This window comes from Schistocerca nitens, chromosome 5, assembly GCF_023898315.1.
Source record: "Schistocerca nitens isolate TAMUIC-IGC-003100 chromosome 5, iqSchNite1.1, whole genome shotgun sequence".
NCBI lineage: Eukaryota > Metazoa > Arthropoda > Insecta > Orthoptera > Acrididae > Schistocerca > Schistocerca nitens.
Window position 1 is genome coordinate 650,759,564 of NC_064618.1, and position 19,856 is coordinate 650,779,419.

The window sequence follows — 19,856 nt, forward strand, 5'->3', positions numbered from 1 at the left end:
TAAAGTTACCTCCATAATTTCACAGTCGCCATTGCTGTGGAACCGGTGACCGGTTACAAAAATTTTACTACCAGCAGAGATACAAAAGAGGGCAGTAGGTAAAAAAGGTTGACTACCCTTTCTCTGGAAGCTGATTCAGCCTCTGCACTGCAGATTCTTTTGGGGAAATCCTTCGATATAAGTCTGAGGGATTAGTGCGCTGATGAGAATTCATTCGATGCGATAAGAGTATTGAGAGTGCGGTGATCGTGATGTCCTCTGGACACACACAGTGATGCCGAAGGCGGCTCACAGCATCCATCAGGGTATCACAACGCTTTCTCCTGAAACAGATGCTCACTTTCCCTTAGAAGGGCAGCACTTTATAGTGGGTGTCATTACTCGTCTCTGCGCATAGTAATCAACACTAAAACTGTAACAAGGCTCTAGTGCCCAAGTGCCTGGAGAGGAATTTCATAGCCGTTCGCGTCTTCTGTGTGAACCATCTAGCGGCAACCGCTTATGTCCTAACAAGGATAATGAGTGGTGAAAATGCCAGGATTTTATGCCCCCGGCGTCACCGCTGTTAAGTAAGCTTCCGACGTCAAATTGTAGATCTCCAGCCAACTGCTGAGAAGGATAGTGACCAAGTTGTACCTAGTGGGACACAGAATACCGTTTTTATTTATTTTTTTTTTCTTTCCGCGAAGATTTACCTTTCTGCCTTGGTGACGATCGACGCAAGGGAGGTCGCTTTGTGTGTCAGGGCGTATCTTTGAAGAAGAAAGAGCCATTTGCATTTTTGATTGATTTCGGACAGAGTGTTAGGTTCTCTCGTGGTGATCGTATCAGTGATCAGATACCGAGACAGCATTCTTCGGTATCTAAGGAATTTAGTTACGGTTGTCCCTATTCTCCAGATATTTCCCTTGAAAAGGAAATTTGAAAGTAAGTTTATACAGTCCATACAATATAGTTATTATTAACAAAACGAAGGAAGCCAGAGAGTAAGTGTTCACAAGAGTATCGGTATTGCATAGAAATATAAAACAAATTTCGATTAATTGGGGCGACCTTCTTTGTATCCTGATGTAGCGTGAGTTCTCATGTACACCTCCGTCGTCGGGCTTGGCTAGATTTATATTGTCAGATGTCTGACGTTTTGGTTTCTTTTCTTCTTTTTTTTTTTCTATCTCTACGTAACTACTATACCCAACATCCTCCATATTTCCCACGGCATACCTTTTACTTCACTACAATGCTTTCCGCAAGACGTACATTTCTAGAAACTTCTTTTACATTTCCATATCAAGATTTGATTCGAGTAGAGCTCTTATGTGGAAGATATCTTCCTCTGGCAGTGTTCATCTTGTTTATTCCCGCCATTTATATTTATCTTTTTGTAGAATAATTGTGTAACGTCTTCTACTAGTGTTTCATTCCCACATCTGCTGTCAAACGACACATTATTGTTTTTTATCACTTTCAATCACCTACACATTCGCCTTGTTTCTCCTAATTTTCTGTCAATATATGCTTTCCACTTGCGTCAACGGCTTTCTCAGTCTTGTTTACGTCTAGCTGTATAGTAAGCGGAATATGGCACTGACTGTGTGTGTCATCTACACTTGTACTGCCTTTCTGAAAATTTGTTTCGCTGACTTTATTGCTTCTTCGACTCACAAAATGAGCAGCATATCCGAGATCCTGCGGACTGGTGTTACCTCTTTCCTGTCACGAGTTCGTCTGTTCGAATCCCCACTGTAAACCGTAACTGTTTTGCTGTTTTGCTCTTATGATCTATCAAGTTGCATGATTCATGGTGACAAGATCAATGTCGTCCCTCCTTGCACACCTGGTCGTTGTTTTGGTCTTCAGTTCTTGTGGGGCGTTTCGGGTTATTCTTGGATATCCTATATCCACGTTCTCGATGGTTTCCCTCTATGACATTGATCTGTTCGTCTGAGGACCCTCGTTTATGATGTTATGCTAAAATATCTTAATTTGATGTAGGGGATTGGTCCTTCAAAGACACTTTTGGTTTCACATTTTCCAGGATTCTCTTTTTTTCTTTTAATTTTGAATCCACGAGATTGTCACGTTCTTCCATCAAATATGCATTTAAAAGGAGTCGATTTTTTTCGCATCTGTTTTTTTCCTTGGCTGTGCCTCATATCTTGTAAAAAGCTATAGGAAAAAGTATCAGCCATATTTTGTCTGTTGTGGTAGTTTCCGCCATTCACCAAATTCCTTAATTTAATTGCCGAGATTTTTTACAAGTTTTACTTTTGTTCTCATTTTCTCACCGCACAGTCTGATTAAAAATATATATTTATCGAGTTCCTCAATGATTTTTCCGTCTGTCTTCACATAGGTCTCAGCTTCTGTTATCAGTCATTTATTTTCACCTTGAAATTTAACAGTAGCTCAACTTTTTCATTGATTACATATTTTTTCAGCATACGTCGAATGGCTTGGTCTCTACCTGCTATAAAACTAGTGTAGTCCGCATTTCCTAGGTTGCTGGTCATACGAAGTTCTCCCATAGTTTTAATTCCAATTTCTGTAACCGTTGGTCCTTCAGCTCTCATTAGATATACACCATACAAATATGAAAGAAATGGCAGCAATAGACATCCCTGTCTGACTGTTTTCCTGTCCCGAAAGTTACTGTATACTTTAGCAGAATTTTTACTGTTGCTTCTTCGTTTTTGTATGGGTGTCTAATTTGCTGTATAATGTGTTCTGGTATTCCCATAAAGCCTAGTAATCCGCACATTTTTGAATGACTTAACCATAAATAGATCTTATTGATATTCTGTAGATTTTTTCATGATCCACATTACGTTCGAGTTTGATCTCTGGTGCCTGCCCTTCCAGAACCCGTCTCGTTTCTTGAGAGCTCCCTGTCAGTGTATGATTTTATTCCGTTCTGGATGAATTTTACGTATTGGCTACAGCATACTGTTCTCTTTCTGACTTATTTTTCTGTTTGTTTGTGGTAAAGCACCGTCGATGCTGTTATTCTATCGGCGGTCCTATTATATTCACCCTCCGGGCCCTATTTCCACAAGCGCTACTGCAGACTGTTATTGTGTTTTATTGGTCCTTAGTTATTATTATGGAATACGACGTTTACTGGTACTTTTATAACTATTTGTAATTTCACATCTTTTCATTACCATAAAGAACTGCAGTGTTTATCGCAGGTCTCAGGACTTCTTACAGTGAACGAAAGTGTAAACGACACATTCATAACTGTCAGTGCGAAAATGGAGATATGACAACGGGAGAGTGGAACATTAATAACTCTCAAACAGTCACTACGCTGTTATACGCAACGAAACGGCCATATAGTGTAAAGAAACGATGTTTCAAACATCTACGATGACGAACATAATCAGTCGTAGCACATAGCATCTGACATTCAGCGTCGAATAAATCTTCCTTTACTCTTGCACTGTTGTTGTGTGGTCTTCAGTCCTGAGACTGGTTTGATGCAGCTCTCCATGCTACTCTATCCTGTGCAAGGTTCTTCGTCTCCCAGTACCTACTGCAACCTACATTCTTCTGAATCTGATTAGTGTATTCATCTCTTGGTCTCCCTCTACGTATTTTACCCTCTACGCTGCCCTCCAATACCAAATTGGTGATTCCTTGATGCCACAGAACATGTCCAACCACCCAATCCCTTCTTCTAGTCAAGTTGTGCCACAAACTCCTCGTCTCCCCAATTCTATTCAATACCTCCTCATTAGTTACGTGATCTACCCTTCTAATCTTCAGCTTTCTTCTGTAGCACCACATTTCGAAAGCTTCTATTCTCTTCTTGTCTAAACTATTTATCGTCCAAATTTCACTTCCATACATGGCTACATTCCATACAAATACTTTGAGAAACGACTTCCTGACACTCAAATCTATACTCGATGTTAACAAATTTCTCTTCTTCAGAAACGCTTTCCTTGCCATTGCCAGTCTACTTTTTTTATCCTCTCTACTTCGACCACAATCAGTTATTTTGCTCCCCAAATAGCAAAACTCCTTTACTACTTTAAGTGTCTCATTTCCTAATCTAATACCCTCAGCATCGCCCGATTTAATTCTACTGCATTCCATTATCTTCGTTTTGCTTTTGTTGATGTTCATCTTATATCCTCCTTTCAAGACACTGTCCATTCCGTTCAACTGCTCTTCCAAGTCCGTTGCTGTCTCTGACAGAATTATAATGTCAACGACGAACCTCAAAGTTTTTATTCCTTCTCAATGGATTTTAATACCTACTCCGAATTTTTATTTTCTTTGCGTCACTGCTTGCTCAATATACAGATTGAATAACATTGGGTAGAGGCTACAACCCTGTCTCACTCCCTTCCCAACCACTGCTTCCCTATCATATCCCTCGACTCTTACAACTGCCATCTGGTTTCTGTACAAATTGTAAATAGCCATTCGCTCCCTGTACTTTACCCCTGACGCCTTCAGAATTTGAAAGAGAGTATTCCAGTCAACATTGTCAAAAGCTTTCTCTAAGTATACAAATGCTAGAAACGTAGGTTTGCCTTTCCTTAATCTATTTTCTAAGATAAGTTGTAGGGTCAGTATTGCCTCACGTCTTCCAATATTTCTGCGGAATCCAAACTGATCCACCCCGAGGTCAGCTTCTACCAGTTTTTCCATTCGTCTGTAAAGAATTCGTGTTAGTATTTCACAGCCGTGGCTCATTAAACTGATAGTTCGATAATTTTCACATCTGTCAACACCTGCTTCCTTTGGGATTGGATTTCTTATATTCTTCTTGAAGTCTGAGGGTATTTGGCCTGATGGTAGAATTTTGTCAGGACTGGCTCTCCCAAGGCTGTCAGTAGTTCTGATGGAATGTTGTCTACTCGCAGTGCCTTGTTTCGACTTAGGTCTTTCAGTGCCCTGTCAAACTCTTCATGCAGTATCATATCTCCCATTTCATCTTCATCTACATCCTTTTCCATTTCCATAATATTGTCCTCAAGTATATCGCTCCTGTATAGAGCCTCTATATATTCCTTCCACCTTTCTACTTTCCCTTCATTGCTTAGTACTGGGTTTCCATCTTAGCTCTTGATATTCATACAAGTGGTTCTCTTTTCTCCAAAGGTCTCTCTAATTTTCCTGTAGGCAGTATCTATCTTACCCCTAGTGAGATAAGCCTCTATATCCTTACATTTATCCTTTAGCTATCCCTGCTTGGCCATTTTACACTTCATGTCGATCTCATTTTTGAGACGTTCGTATTCCGCTTCATTTACTGCATTTTTATACTTTCTCCTTTCATCAATTAAACTCAATATGTCTTCTGTTGCCAAAAGATTTCTACTAGCCCTCGTCTTTTTGCATACTTGATCCTCTGCTGCCTTCACTACTTCATCCCGCAGAGCTACCCATTCTTCTTCTGCTGTCTTTACCCTATTCCTGTCAATTGTTCCCATTATTCTCTCCCTGAAACTCCATACAACCTCTGGTTTAGTCAGATTATCCGGGTCCCATCTACTTAAATTTCCACCTTTTTGCAGTTTCTTCAGTTTTAATCTACAGTTCTAACCAATTGATTGTGGTCAGAGTCCACATCTGCCGCTAGGAATGTCTTACAATTTAAAACCTGGTTCCTAAATCTCTGTCTTACCATTATACAATTAACTGATACCTTCTAGTATCTCCAGGCTTCTTCCATATATACAACCTTGTTTCATGATTCGCAAACCAAGAGTTAGCTATGATTAAGTGATGCTCTGTGCAAAATTCTACCAGGAGGCTTCGTCTTTCATTTCTTACCTCCCATCCATATTCACCTACTACGTTTCCTTCTCTCCCTTTTCCTACTATAAAATTCCAGTCACCAATGTGTGGTGTCACCGCCAGACACCACACTTGCTAGGTGGTAGCCTTTAAATCGGCCGCGGTCCATTAGTATACGTCGGACCCGTGTGTCGCCACTGTCAGTGATAGCAGACCGAGCGCCACCACACGGCAGGTCTAGAGAGACGTACTAGCACTCGCCCCGAGTTGTACAGCCGACTTTTCAAGGAAAGGTTCACTGACAAATACGCTCTCATTTGCCGAGACGATACTTAGCATAGCCTTCCAGCTACATTTGCTACGACCTAGTAAGGCGCCGTATTCAATTGATATTGAGATTCTATTAATGTATCATCAAGAGCGATGTTCTACAAATGTGGATTAAAGTTAAGTATTCCAGAAGCTACGTACTTTTCTTTATAGCATTCATTACGTATCCTGTTTCAGACCTCACGCCAGCCTGCGTGAGTTTAAGCGCGTGCCTTTCGGCTTCCTCTCATTGTATCTAGGATGTCTTGTCTAGACACAACACAATGACTATTAAATTTTCATCTCCCTTCACTATCTGAATACTTTCTTTTATCTCATCATACATTTCTTCAATTTCTTCGTCATCTGCAGAGCTAGTTGGCATATAAACTTGTACTACTGTAGTAGGCGTGAGCTTCGTTTCTATCTTGCTCACTATAATGAGTTTATTGTGCTGTTTGTAGTAGCTTACCCGCACTCCTATTTTTTTATTCATTAATAAAACCTACTCCTGCATTACCCCTATTTGATTTTGTATTTATAAACCTGTATTCATCTGATCAAAAGTCTTGTTCCTCCTGCCACCGAACTTCACTGATTCCTACTATATCTATCTTTAACCTATCAATTTCTCTGTTTAAATTATCTTACCCACCTGCCCGATTAAGGGATCTGACATTCCACGCTCCGATCCGTAGAATGCCAGTTTTCTTTCTCTTGATAATGACGTCCTCTTGAGTAGTTCTCACACGGAGATCCGAATGGGGGACTATTTTACCTCCGGAATATTTTACCCAATAGGACGCCATCATCATTTGACCATACAGTAAAGCTGCATGCACTCGGGAAAAATCACGGCTGTAGTTTCCCCTTGCTTTCCGCCGTTCGCGGTACCAGCACAGCAAGGCCGTTTTATTTAGTGTTACAAGGCCAAATCAGTCAATCATCCAGATTGTTGCCCCTGCAACTACTAAAAAGGTTGCTGCCCCTCTTCAGGAACCACACGTTTGTCTGGCATCTCAACAGATACCCCTCCGTTGTGGTTGCACCTACGTTACGGCTATCTGTATCGCTGAGGCACGCAAGCCTCCCCAACAACGGCAAGGCCCACGGTTCATGGGGAGTACGATTTTCATACCCAAAAATATAAATTATTTATACCTGTTTTGTGATGCCAAGTACCCACCTTGAATTGTCATTCTCTTGATCTTTTCTAATAGCCTGAATCTAGCAAACAACTTTTTTGCTCAATCTAACAATCCAGGCAACTGACTGTATGTTCCTTCGACCTCATTACGGACATAATTAATTTTTTCATCACAGTCTCTTAATTCTTCCACTTTTTATATATGTCCTGCTAACTCTCAACATGCTTATCTGTCATTTGCATGGTATTTTCTCATCGACAGTACATATATTCCAGCGTTAATATCTCAACTTATTTTTTTTTCGCACCGTTTGGCCCTTATTTTCATGAGAACTCTATATATAGAAGGAAATGGCCTGGCTGACTGACTGATTGACACATCATTGCCCAGCGCAAACCGTTAACGACAGAAACCTGAAATTTGGAGAGAGTGTTGATCTTATACCGCGTACATTGTTTCAGAAGAGATTTTTCGAAATTACTCACTAATGGAACTAGATAAGGGAAAAAATGTTATTTGGAAATAATCTACTACAAAGGCGATTTTGAAGCTAGAACTAGGAAAATTGGTATTTGGTTTTCCGGTCGGAACGAAAACACTTGGTGCTTCAGTATCTTTGGAAACTCAACCCCTAAGGGGGAGGGGTGTAATAATGGGCAGAGTCTTTTATAAAAGTAAATAACTGTTAAGGAACTACTAAAGCATTTAAAGCCGCATCCTATAGGGTGAAATATTAGGTGAGAAAGCTTGATTTAAAATTTATCATTATTAAAGAACTGCTATTTCATTTTACAGAAACATCCTAAGGGAATGACATAGTAGTTGAAACCTTTATTTAAAATTAATCATTATTAAGGAACTACTAAAGTATTTTTAAAGCTACATCTGCAAGTATTGACCTTTGAATTCTCGGTTGGAAATAAACACTAAGTACGTGTTTCAGTGCTTTTGAGACTTCAACCCCTGTGGGGGTGAAGTAGAGGACAAAAATTTTTATGAAAGTATTTCATTATAAAAGCAGAATTGCTTTCCAGTCCGAACCACAGACCCGGAAAAGAATATTCTTGTATTGCTTTTATCATCTTGAAACCTTAGAGGATGTTCCAATTTGCGAACTAAGAAAGCCTTTAGCAGTCACTACTACATACCGTCATTGTCTGAAATGCATAGAAAAAGAAACGGATATTTAATACATTAATTTTAAATTAGGCCTAATTTTTGTTGTAGTCATAACGCAAATTAATCAATGTTGATGACAAAGTAGGTTGTTTTTGTTGTGGTCTTCAGTCCAAGACGCGTTTGATGCAGCTCTCCATGCTACTGTATCCTGTGCAAGCTTCTTCATCTCCCAGTACCTACTGCAGCCTACATCCCTCTGAAACTCTTTAGTGTATTCATCTCTTGGTCTCCCTCTACGATTTTCACCCTCCACGCTGCCCTCCAGTGCTAAACTGGTGATCCCTTGATGCCTGTTTGATATTAAATAATTAAGTAACAGGTGTATGACTGGCGGTAACGACTACAAAATCACTTATCCCATTTGTATCTTTCTTTTTCGACTCGCCGTATGAAGTTAAACTAAACCCTTTGGGGCACTTTAATTATGCAAAGACTGGCCGCCTTGCACAGGATCACTAACTTCTTTACGGTTCGTAGATTTACACATAAGCAGTGGGCATAACAACATACAAATTCGATTTAAGAAGAAAAAAAATAATCTGTGCAGACCATACAGTCTGCATGAGCGAAATAGTGTAAGACAGTGTACTTATGAAACACATTTTGTTTTATTGATATAGTCTTCTTTCCCTACATAATCGAATTGATATTCCTTCATGTCTCATGCCGTGTCACATGAATAAATCCCATATTTTGTTCATGTTACTCCATAACACACTCTAATTAGATTCAGTTCGTCTTTGTTAGTTACTCGATGTACCCAAACTTTCTTGAGTATTCATCTGGAGCACCGAACTCACAATGCTAATAACCCGTCTTGTCTGGACTACGTACCGCAAACGTTTCACTTTAGTCAATGGTTACACTCTGACTCTTAAATTTATCTTAGATGATAACAAATTCTCATATTATAAAATGGAAATGCTTTTTGTTGCTGTTGGCAGTCTGCATTTTATAGCGTATCTACTTGGGTCATTGGAAATTATTTTACAGCCCAAATTTATAGAATTTAGTGATTTTCTAATCAAATTCTCTCATAATCAACCGATTAAATTGTAGTGCAATTTATTACCATTTGCTTTATTCTCATGGATTTTCACGTTATAACCCCATTATCAAAACGCGGTTTGATCACTGTATCGTATCATTGATATCCTATCACGCTGAAATTTCATCATATATCTGAACTATTTTCATTTGCTTCATTGCCTCTTCGATACAAATTTTTAAAAGTGAGAAAAACAGCATGAGTGCCCTTTTACACTAAGCAATTGTAGCTTTGTCTTCCAGTCGTGGTGTTCCCGTTTGGTTCGTTCACAAATTGCGTGTTACCCATCTTCTCCATACAATATACCTGTGTTTATGAATACTTCCAAAATATTCTGAATTTTTATATTGAGAAAAATATTTGCACGTCAACATATTCTATGAAAAGTCTTGAATTTTTTAAGTCATTCTCCCATTACCAAGCGCAGCGTAACAACTCCATCTCTTGCAAAGCCTAACTGAACGTTACCTGTTAGTTCCTCAACATCCTTGTGAGTTACCTGCCTATTATTCAGGTAAGCAATTTGTACAGAGAATTTATCCAGTAGGCTTCTCGCATGTATGTTACACCAAGATTTAAGGGCAAAAACTAACGACGCAGTGTATACCATCCCATTATGAACTGTAAAAACTGCAGCAATTTTTCAAACCCTCAAAAAATACGTAATAACCAGCAGCAGTATCAAAAAACGTATTTCGCTTACAGGCACGTACGTCGTAACGAGGTTTTCGACAGCAGATTAAATTACACTTCGTTCATTTCAAAGGAAATTCACTTCTCAGAACTGTGAAACGTAGAGAGTAGTAGTTTTCATTGAATCACATGCGGCACCGGCGAGCGATACATTTCACTACGGAGTTTGTTTCTATTTTGCGACGAGTATCTGTAGTAATTTGTTCTCTCTTTGTTTTTCCAAGATATTAGTTCCCGTACTTCTCACAGTTTTCGGTAATTTCGGGACTGAAAGGTGTAAACGATGCTTTCGATTATATGTGGCATATTTTGGCATGGAAGTTCTTTTCCATAAAGTTCCATTAGACCTGCTCCGTATTACGCTAACTCTGTCTATCTAATACGGCACTATTTCCCGTTACTGTCCACATTTGTTCCACTTTGGGGGGCCGGGGCAACAACGTGTTTAGATTTAACATCATGGTAGCCTTCAGCTAATTGAGTAGTCAGGTTTCGACATTAAAACTCTTCTGTGGGATGTAAATATTCAGAAGAACAGGTAAATGTGGATCATATTACCAATACTCAACGACTTGTAGCACAGTGAGGCGATTCCTGTTTACAACATTACTACGTAAAGCAAATTAACGCCGTTCGCTGATAACATCTACCAATTGTGAAGTATCTGTTTATATATACTTACTGAAGATCTCAGAGTATCAAGGCAAAGTATTTCGTAGTGTGTACTTTTTATTTTAAATTGAATATTGAGATTTCTTCCAGTGCCATTGACAGGTGGAGCACGAGGACGATGGCAGCCTGTACGCATTCTGTGTGCTGTTGTATCCTTCATTTTATCTGCGCGATCTCTTCCTGATAGATACATAGGACGTTTCAGATAATAAAGATACATAGGGACCTACCTCAAGTATTCTATGCAGACACACACGACACTATGCGTATGGCGTCACTTGTGATTTCTCAGCAATTTCTGTGACATAATTTCAGTGAATCTGCGGCGCCTTTGATGTGCAACTGCCTCCACAGGGCGTCGTTGCAGCCCTTGCCCTGCCCAGTATACAAAAACGAACACACAGAGACAAAGTGCCTACCTTCTTTTATGTACCTTAATATCTACAAGAGGGGATCCTATCGTTACAATTGACTAGGTTCTTTGCTCTGTTTCATGTGCCTACAAATGTTTTTCCAGTAAGTACTCTTCGTACCTTCCCTTTTGGAACTCTTAATTCAATTATCCGTGCTGTTTAAAAAAGTCAGAAAAGAAAATGACTATTTCTTCGTGAGGTTAATTTTATGTTACATCGTCAGATGATAATTAAAATCCTTATTTTGATTGTGGTTGTCGTGGTCTTCAGTCCGAAGACTGATTTGATGCAGCTATACCTGTGCAAGCCTTTTCACCTCCGAATAGCTAATGCAAATTACGTCCATTTGAAGGTGCTTATTGTTTCCAACTCTTGGTCTCTCTCTATTGTTTTCACCCCGCAAACCTGCCTCCAGCACTAAATACCCGTTGTGTCTCAGAATGTAGAGCCATCAACCAATCCCATGTTTTAGGCAAGCTATGCCACAGATTTCTTTCCTCCCCAATTCCATTCATCATATCCTTATTACTTATATGAATTACGCATCTAATCTTCAGAATTCTTCTGCAGCACCACATTTCAAAGGCATCTATTTTCTTCTGGTCTGTACAGTTGATCATACACGTTTCACTTCCATACAAGGCAGAATTCCAGTAAAATAATTTCAGAAAATATCTCATAGTATTTAACCCTCTATCTGATATTAAAAAAATTCTCTTCTTCAGAAACGCGTTCCCTGGCATTGCCACTCTATATTTAATCCCCTCTGTACTTTAGCCGCCATGTGTTATTTCACTGCCCAAATAGCAGAACTTATTTACTATCTTCATTGTCTCATTTCGTAATCTAATTCCGTCAGCATCGCCTGATTTGATTCGACTACATTCCATCACTCCTGTTTCTCTTTTGTTGATGTTCACCTTATATTATCCTGTCAAGACACCGTCCATTCCATTCAACTGTTCAACCCTGTCTTTAGCTGTCATCGGAAAACCTCAAGTTTCTTATTTCTTCCACTTGAACTTCAATTCTTTCTCCAGATTTTGCTCTGGTTTCCTTTACTGCTTGCTGAACGTGCAGATTGAATAACATTGACGATAGGTAACAACGCTGTCTCACTCCCTTCTAAACCAATGGTTCACTTTCATACCCCTCGACTCTTATAATTGCCGTCTGCTTTTTGCAAACATTGTAAATAACCACTCGCTTCCGGCGTTCTCGTCTACTACTTTCAGAATTTCAAAGGACGTATTCCAGTCGTTAACGTCAAAAGATTTCATTAAGTCTACAACTGCTGTAAACTAAGGTTAGTCTGCACCTAACCTATCTTCTAAAAGAAGTCATGGGGTCAATATTGCCTCGAGTTTACCTACATTTCCCCGGAACTCAGACTGATCTTCCCCAAGGTAGGCATCTGCCAGTTTCTTCTCCTTCTGTAAGTAAATCGTATCAGTATTTTGCAACCTTTACTTATTAAACTGATAGTCTGGGAACATTTACACCTTTCACCACCTTTCTTCGGAAATGGAATTATTACATTCTTCTTCAAGTACGAAGACGGATCGGCTTCAGTCCAAGATAAGAAGATTGCAGCACTGCGTTGGTACCAGTGGTCGTCACTTCGAACACCTTCTGTAAATGGACGTTCATGCCACCTTTGTGCCCTTCGTTTACCTTCGGAGACCTTACTGTTGCACATAATTGGATTCGTCTCGATGGCTGCTATGAGAAAATAAGTATCAAACTATAGCGTCCCATGAAAAAAGAGCAAAGTTTACCTTCATATCTGTGAAGCGATCCCACCTAGCAACAAAAAACGAACGTCACAGTATGGCCCCTGTTGTCCCATGCAACTTTTGTGCCACAAACGTTTCAGCCCCTGTCATATTTTTGGAGTTCTTGGTGGCAATAGTGACTCACCCTGTGTACAGTCCTTCTACCAGTGAACTTTCGCGTATTTTACTTAGTCCCGGTTTTCTATCTGAAGGCTTGGTGTTTATACAGCTTTAATTCCCTTATAGGATGTATCTATCTGTCCCCTAATTATTTATGCGTCCTTAGCGTCGCATTTGTTCTCTAGCTATTCCTCCTTACCCATTCTGCACTTTTCCTTAATTTCATTTTAAGACGTCTGTATTTCCTTTTGCCTCCTTCATTTGCTCTATTCTTATATTATCTCCTTTCAGCAGTTAAATTCAATATCTGTTGTGACATCCAAGCGTTTCTATTAGTCCTTGTCATTCTACCTATTTAATCCTTTCCTGCCTTCATTATTTCAACCCTCCAGGCTTCTACTGTACAGCATTCGTTTCCCTGTTTCAATCAGTTGTTGTCTAATGCTCCCTCTGAATCTCTCAACACCCCCTGCACCTTCCGATTTATTGAGGCACCATCGTAATGAATTATGTTTTTTGCAGTTTCTTCTGTTTCAGCTTGCAGTGCACAACCAATAAATTGTGGTCAGAGTCCACTTCTGTTCCTGGAAATGTTTCACAGTTTAAAATATGGCTCCAAAATCTGTGTCCTACCATTAAATAATCAATACGAATCGTTTCCGTGTCTCTATGTCCCTTCCACGTACGCAGTTTTATTTTTTTTTTTATTCTTAACCCAACCGTTAGAGATGATTAAATTAAGATCTCTGCAAACATCACCCAGGCAGCATAATATTTGTCTTGACAAGCTGCCACTTTCCTTGCATATGTGTTCCGCAATCCACCATACGGTGCGTGGCGGAGGTTACCACGTACCACTACTAGCATTTTCACTACCTGTTCCACTCCCAAACAGAACGAGGAAAATATGACTGCCTATATGCCTCTGTACGAGCCCTAATCTCTCTTATCTTATTTTTGTGGTCTTTCTGCGAAATATAAGTTGGCGGCAGTAAAACTGTACTGCAGTCAGCCCCAAATGCTGGTTCTCTAAATTTCCTTAGTAGCGATTCACGAAAAGAACTCCTCCTTTCCGCCCGAGTTCCTGAAGCATTTCCGTAACACCCGCGTGATGATCAAACCTACCAGTAACAAATCTAGCAGCCCGCCTCTGAATTGCTTCTATGTCCTCCCTCAATACGACCTGATAGGGATCCCAAACACTCGAGCAGTACTACTGTAGTCCACATCCTCCTATTACTTCTCCTTTGTTACAGTACAAATTCATTTTAAAATGAAATAGAATATCATTTCTTCATAGATGGTGCGTCAAAATCTTTTTTCTCCAAATTGAAATCGAAATATAATCTGAAAATAATATGCTTTTCACTGCTGAGTTTTATAAGTAAACTTATTTGTTAGCCGCGTCATGCAGTTGATAGATACAGCGAACATAAACCGTAACATTACAGTTTGATATATCAAAACTTTTCAGGCTACATTTATTCTAGCTTATCATACGCTGTCCCATGTAAGCATCACTTTTTGAAGTAAATTAGACACTACCACAGGTTCCAAGCACATACTTGCATGTAACACAACTACTGTGCCAGCAAAGCACTTATTATGCTTAAATATTACGTTACCATTATTGTTTCTAGCTATTTGGACACATACTGGCTCTTATCATCTCCTTTCGCAATCGAAGAAAATTTTTTCTTCAATATTTCGATAATTTCCATGTAATGGGCCGTACTGACTGTCTGTTCTGGAGGGAAAAACTACTTGTGGTCCATGCCCTTAGTATCGAAGAAGGCAACCAGCATAGTTTTCACATTTGACTTGCTTATTCTACACTCCTGGAAATTGAAATAAGAACACCGTGAATTCATTGTCCCAGGAAGGGGAAACTTTATTGACACATTCCTGGGGTCAGATACATCACATGATCACACTGACAGAACCACAGGCACATAGACACGGGCAACAGAGCATGCACAATGTCGGCACTAGTACAGTGTATATCCACCTTTCGCAGCAATGCAGGCTGCTATTCTCCCATGGAGACGATCGTAGAGATGCTGGATGTAGTCCTGTGGAACGGCTTGCCATGCCATTTCCACCTGGCGCCTCAGTTGGACCAGCGTTCGTGCTGGACGTGCAGACCGCGTGAGACGACGCTTCATCCAGTCCCAAACATGCTCAATGGGGGACAGATCCGGAGATCTTGCTGGCCAGGGTAGTTGACTTACACGTTCTAGAGCACGTTGGGTGGCACGGGATACATGCGGACGTGCATTGTCCTGTTGGAACAGCAAGTTCCCTTGCCGGTCTAGGAATGGTAGAACGATGGGTTCGATGACGGTTTGGATGTACCGTGCACTATTCAGTGTCCCCTCGACGATCACCAGTGGTGTACGGCCAGTGTAGGAGATCGCTCTCCACACCATGATGCCGGGTGTTGGCACTGTGTGCCTCTGTCGTATGCAGTCCTGATTGTGGCGCTCACCTGCACGGCGCCAAACACGCATACGACCATCATTGGCACCAAGGCAGAAGCGACTCTCATCGCTGAAGACGACACGTCTCCATTCGTCCCTCCATTCACGCCTGTCGCGACACCACTGGAGGCGGGCTGCACGATGTTGGGGCGTGAGCGGAAGACGGCCTAACGGTGTGCGGGACCGTAGCCCAGCTTCATGGAGACGGTTGCGAATGGTCCTCGCCGATACCCCAGGAGCAACAGTGTCCCTAATTTGCTGGGAAGTGGCGGTGCGGTCCCCTTCGGCACTGCGTAGGATCCTACGGTCTTGGCGTGCATCCGTGCGTCGCTGCGGTCCGGTCCCAGGTCGACGGGCACGTGCACCTTCCGCCGACCACTGGCGACAACATCGATGTACTGTGGAGACCTCACGCCCCACGTGTTGAGCAATTCGGCGGTACGTCCACCCGGCCTCCCGCATGCCCACTATACGCCCTCGCTCAAAGTCCGTCAACTGCACATACGGTTCACGTCCACGCTGTCGCGGCATGCTACCAGTGTTAAAGACTGCGATGGAGCTCCGTATGCCACGGCAAACTGGCTGACACTGACGGCGGCGGTGCACAAATGCTGCGCAGCTAGCGCCATTCGTCGGCCAACACCGCGGTTCCTGGTGTGTCCGCTGTGCCGTGCGTGTGATCATTGCTTGTACAGCCCTCTCGCAGTGTCCGGAGCAAGTATGGTGGGTCTGACACACCGGTGTCAATGTGTTCTTTTTTCCATTTCCAGGAGTGTAGATTTCTTTTGATTAGGGGGAGAACTGGAAGTATGGCATTCAGTACTCTGGTAGTTTTGCTCCCAGTTGTAGTCAAATACCCATGACTTTTCCCCCGTAATAACATTGTCTAAACTATCGTTTTCAATTTGATCACGTTCCAGAAGTTAATTTGCGATGGCCACTTGATTGGCCTTTTGTTCTGCCATCAACGCTTTGGATACCACCTTGATGAGCATGATGAGTTCGTTTGTCAAGATGACAAACACTGAAGCCACCTCGACGCATTTGCCGGCCGTTGTGGCCGAGCGGTTCTAGTTACTTCAGTGTGGGACCGCGCTGCTGCTACGGTCCCAGGTTCGAATCCTGCCTCGGGCATGGATGTGTGTGTTGTCCTTAGGTTAGTTAGGTTTAAGTAGTTCTAAGTTCAAAGGGACTGATGACCTCATCAGTTAAGTCCCATAGTGCTCAGAGCCATTTTTTTCGACGCATTTCAGAAGTAATGCACACGAGTCACGTCTTCGTGGATGTGGCTGACTGATGCCCGTCCACAGTGCGAATTAACGGTCACCTCTTCCCAGTCCTCCTCCAACGTCTTCAAGCAACGTGATACTTGCAAAGACGATAAAGTCGTATCTCCAGAGACTTTCTGGATTAACTGATTGGTTTTGCTACAAATTTCCCAAATTTGTCGCAGAACGTCATCACGTAGCGCTGTTCGATCGTTTATAGCATTGAGTGTTGTGTCACGGCCTTTGAGACAATTTTCACAAAACGATATTGACGCAACCGCTGCTCACAACAAGAACGCCTCGGCCGCGTTGTGAACTCATGCACCCACGACACCACTACTCCCCCCCACAACCCCCCCACCCCCCCCGTTCCCGCTCAACCCACCAAAAATAGAGCCCTTGCAGCCAGGACGCGGTGTGAAGTACAATCGCTTCACTTTATAAAAATTATAAAAATACCCGCACTAACAATTAATTAGTTCATAAGTAGTTCAAAAATTGTCACGTCGCGCACTCAAAGTATGATATGTTTATTGCGCAACTAAAAGGTCTTTAATGTGGTAGATATTGCTACATAAATTGATTACAGTTGCTGAAGAAAATTAACAATAATTTCACTTATCTTGAATTTGCAATCAAACGACGATCTCGCTCTGGCTTTCACTCGTAATTAAAAATGTTGTCTAGGTAGCATGACTATCACTGTTGGTGTGAAAGGCACTCGGATGCTAATTACGCCGACTTGAAAACTTACAAATACAATCTTTCAGGATTAATTTGTTGATTTATGTTTTTCATCGCAAGGTGCTTCATAATTTTTTAAGCAATGGTCACTTGAAAATAATTCTTGACACTCACTTTTCACAGAAATTCACAATTATTAAACTTTTTATACCATCGCATGTTCAAAACATTACTTCATCATACAATTTTGCAGCCGTTACTACCATTAATAAAACACACAACATTTTTCATTGGCCACAACTTCGCCCCTTTTTTTTTATCCAACACAACACTGTTCATATTCAACATATGAAACGTCCCCTTAGAAAAATTAGTGAATTACTGTGCTGATAAACCTCTTACATTATTTGATTTTCAAACAGCTGAGCAGAACTGAACGTACTCAGACATTTCGCTCTTTCCCCATTCTGATCAACCCTACAAAAGAATGGCCCTGACTAACAATAACCTATACCTTTCACAAATCAGTTACCTCACAAAAATCTTCGTTACTCAAACTACTGCAATACAGCGAGCGCCAATACTGCCAGCTAAATAAAAGATTCGAACTACTGAAGGCACTAACTACTGATAGGCATAGTTAGCAAATGAAATATTTCGATAAAGAACAAACAAGGTATTTACCTTAATAGTCTTCAAAAGTCATAATATATGTAGTAGTTCATGACATCCAGTCTTACAAATTTACTGTTTCTGATGGACACACGTCCAGATCATCCGCTCTCGAAACTCCGCGATTTCTCTCCCCATATCCACCACTGGTGGCGGCTCACCTCCAACTGCGCAACGCTACGCGCTGTTCACATCCAGCTGCCCAACACTACAATAGCCAACAACAATGCAAACCAGCCACAGACTGGACACAGCACAGCCAGTGATTTTCATACAGAGCGCTACGTGGCATTAGAAATATAAAAACCTCAACAGCCTGCTTACAAACGTAAAAACTTGACTACTCTGTACGCTTCCGCGCCAAAAGACACAAGTCAGCATCAAAGATAACAATAAGTACAAAGACATTCACACTAGGTATTATATCGATTTCAGCATCTCAAAATAAGGACATACATACATATAAAAATGAAACCAATTTTGAATAGAGTGAAAAATATGAGACATTACGTAGAAAAATGTTCATTAATCCACGGTATCGAAAAATAGGGTTGGCGGGTGGTAATGGTTTCGCAAATAAAGAACCACTACAAATTGCATTACTTTATGAACATTCCCTGTAAGAAGTTAGTGCTACTACATAATGTTTTTCACTTGGGCGGCTAGTTGACTATCATCCATCCCTGACGCGGACACTGCCGGCCACCTGTTGCAGAGGCGAAGGCGCGCATCGCGGGCCCGAGCGACCTGTACGTGAAGAAGGGCAGCGCGCTGAGCGTGGTGTGCTCCATCAGCCAGGGCCCGCACGACCTGGGCACCGTGTTCTGGTACCGCGGCGCCGCCATCCTGCAGCCGGCGCCGGCGCCCGCGCCCGGCGCGCGCCTGCGCATCGACACCGACTGGACGGACGCGCTCACGTCGCGCCTCTACATCGCCGACGCCAGGCCCTCAGACTCGGGCAACTACACGTGCGTGCCCACGCTGGCCAGCGCCGCCAGCGTCAACGTGCACGTCATCAACGGTGAGTGGGAGCGGCAACGTGCTTCATTTCCATCCTCTTGCCGCCTCGCACACGACTAGAGTTGTTGTTGTTGTTGTGGTCTTCAGTCCTGAGACTTGTTTGATGCAGCTCTCCATGCTACTCTATCCTGTGCAAGCTTCTTCATCTCCCAGTACCTACTGCAACCTATATCCTTCTCAATCTGCTTAGTGTATTCATCTCTTGGTCTCCCTCTACGATATTTACCCTCTACGCTGCCCTCCAATACTAAATTGGTGATCCCTTGATGCCTCAGAACATGCCCTACCAACCGATCCCTTCTTCTGGTCAAGTTGTGCCACGAACTCCTCTTCTCCCCAATCCTACTCAGTACCTCCTCATTAGTTATGTGATCTACCCATCCCAGTAAATCTGCATGCCCTCGGGAAAAATTGCGGCCGTAGTTTCCCCTTGCTTTCAGCCCTTCGCAGTACCACAACAGCAAGGCCGTTTTGCTTATTGTTACAAGGCCAGATCAGTCAACCATCCAGACTGTTGCCCTTGCAACTACTGAAAAGGCTGCTGCCCCTCTTCAGGAACCACACGTTTGTCTGGCCTCTCAACAGATACCCCTCCGTTGTGGTTGTACCTACGGTACGGCTATC

The 19,856-nt window shown here is 41.9% G+C and overlaps 1 protein-coding gene across 1 annotated transcript in view; it reads left to right on the forward strand.

Moving 5' to 3' along the window:
• The window catches only part of LOC126259588 (uncharacterized), a 633,492-nt gene that overhangs the window by 589,332 nt on the left and 24,304 nt on the right, over positions 1-19,856 (forward strand). Inside the window, exon 3 of the mRNA XM_049956500.1 lies at positions 18,928-19,233. Coding sequence (XP_049812457.1) covers positions 18,928-19,233 — 306 coding nt within the window. The remainder of the gene's footprint in view (positions 1-18,927; positions 19,234-19,856) is intronic.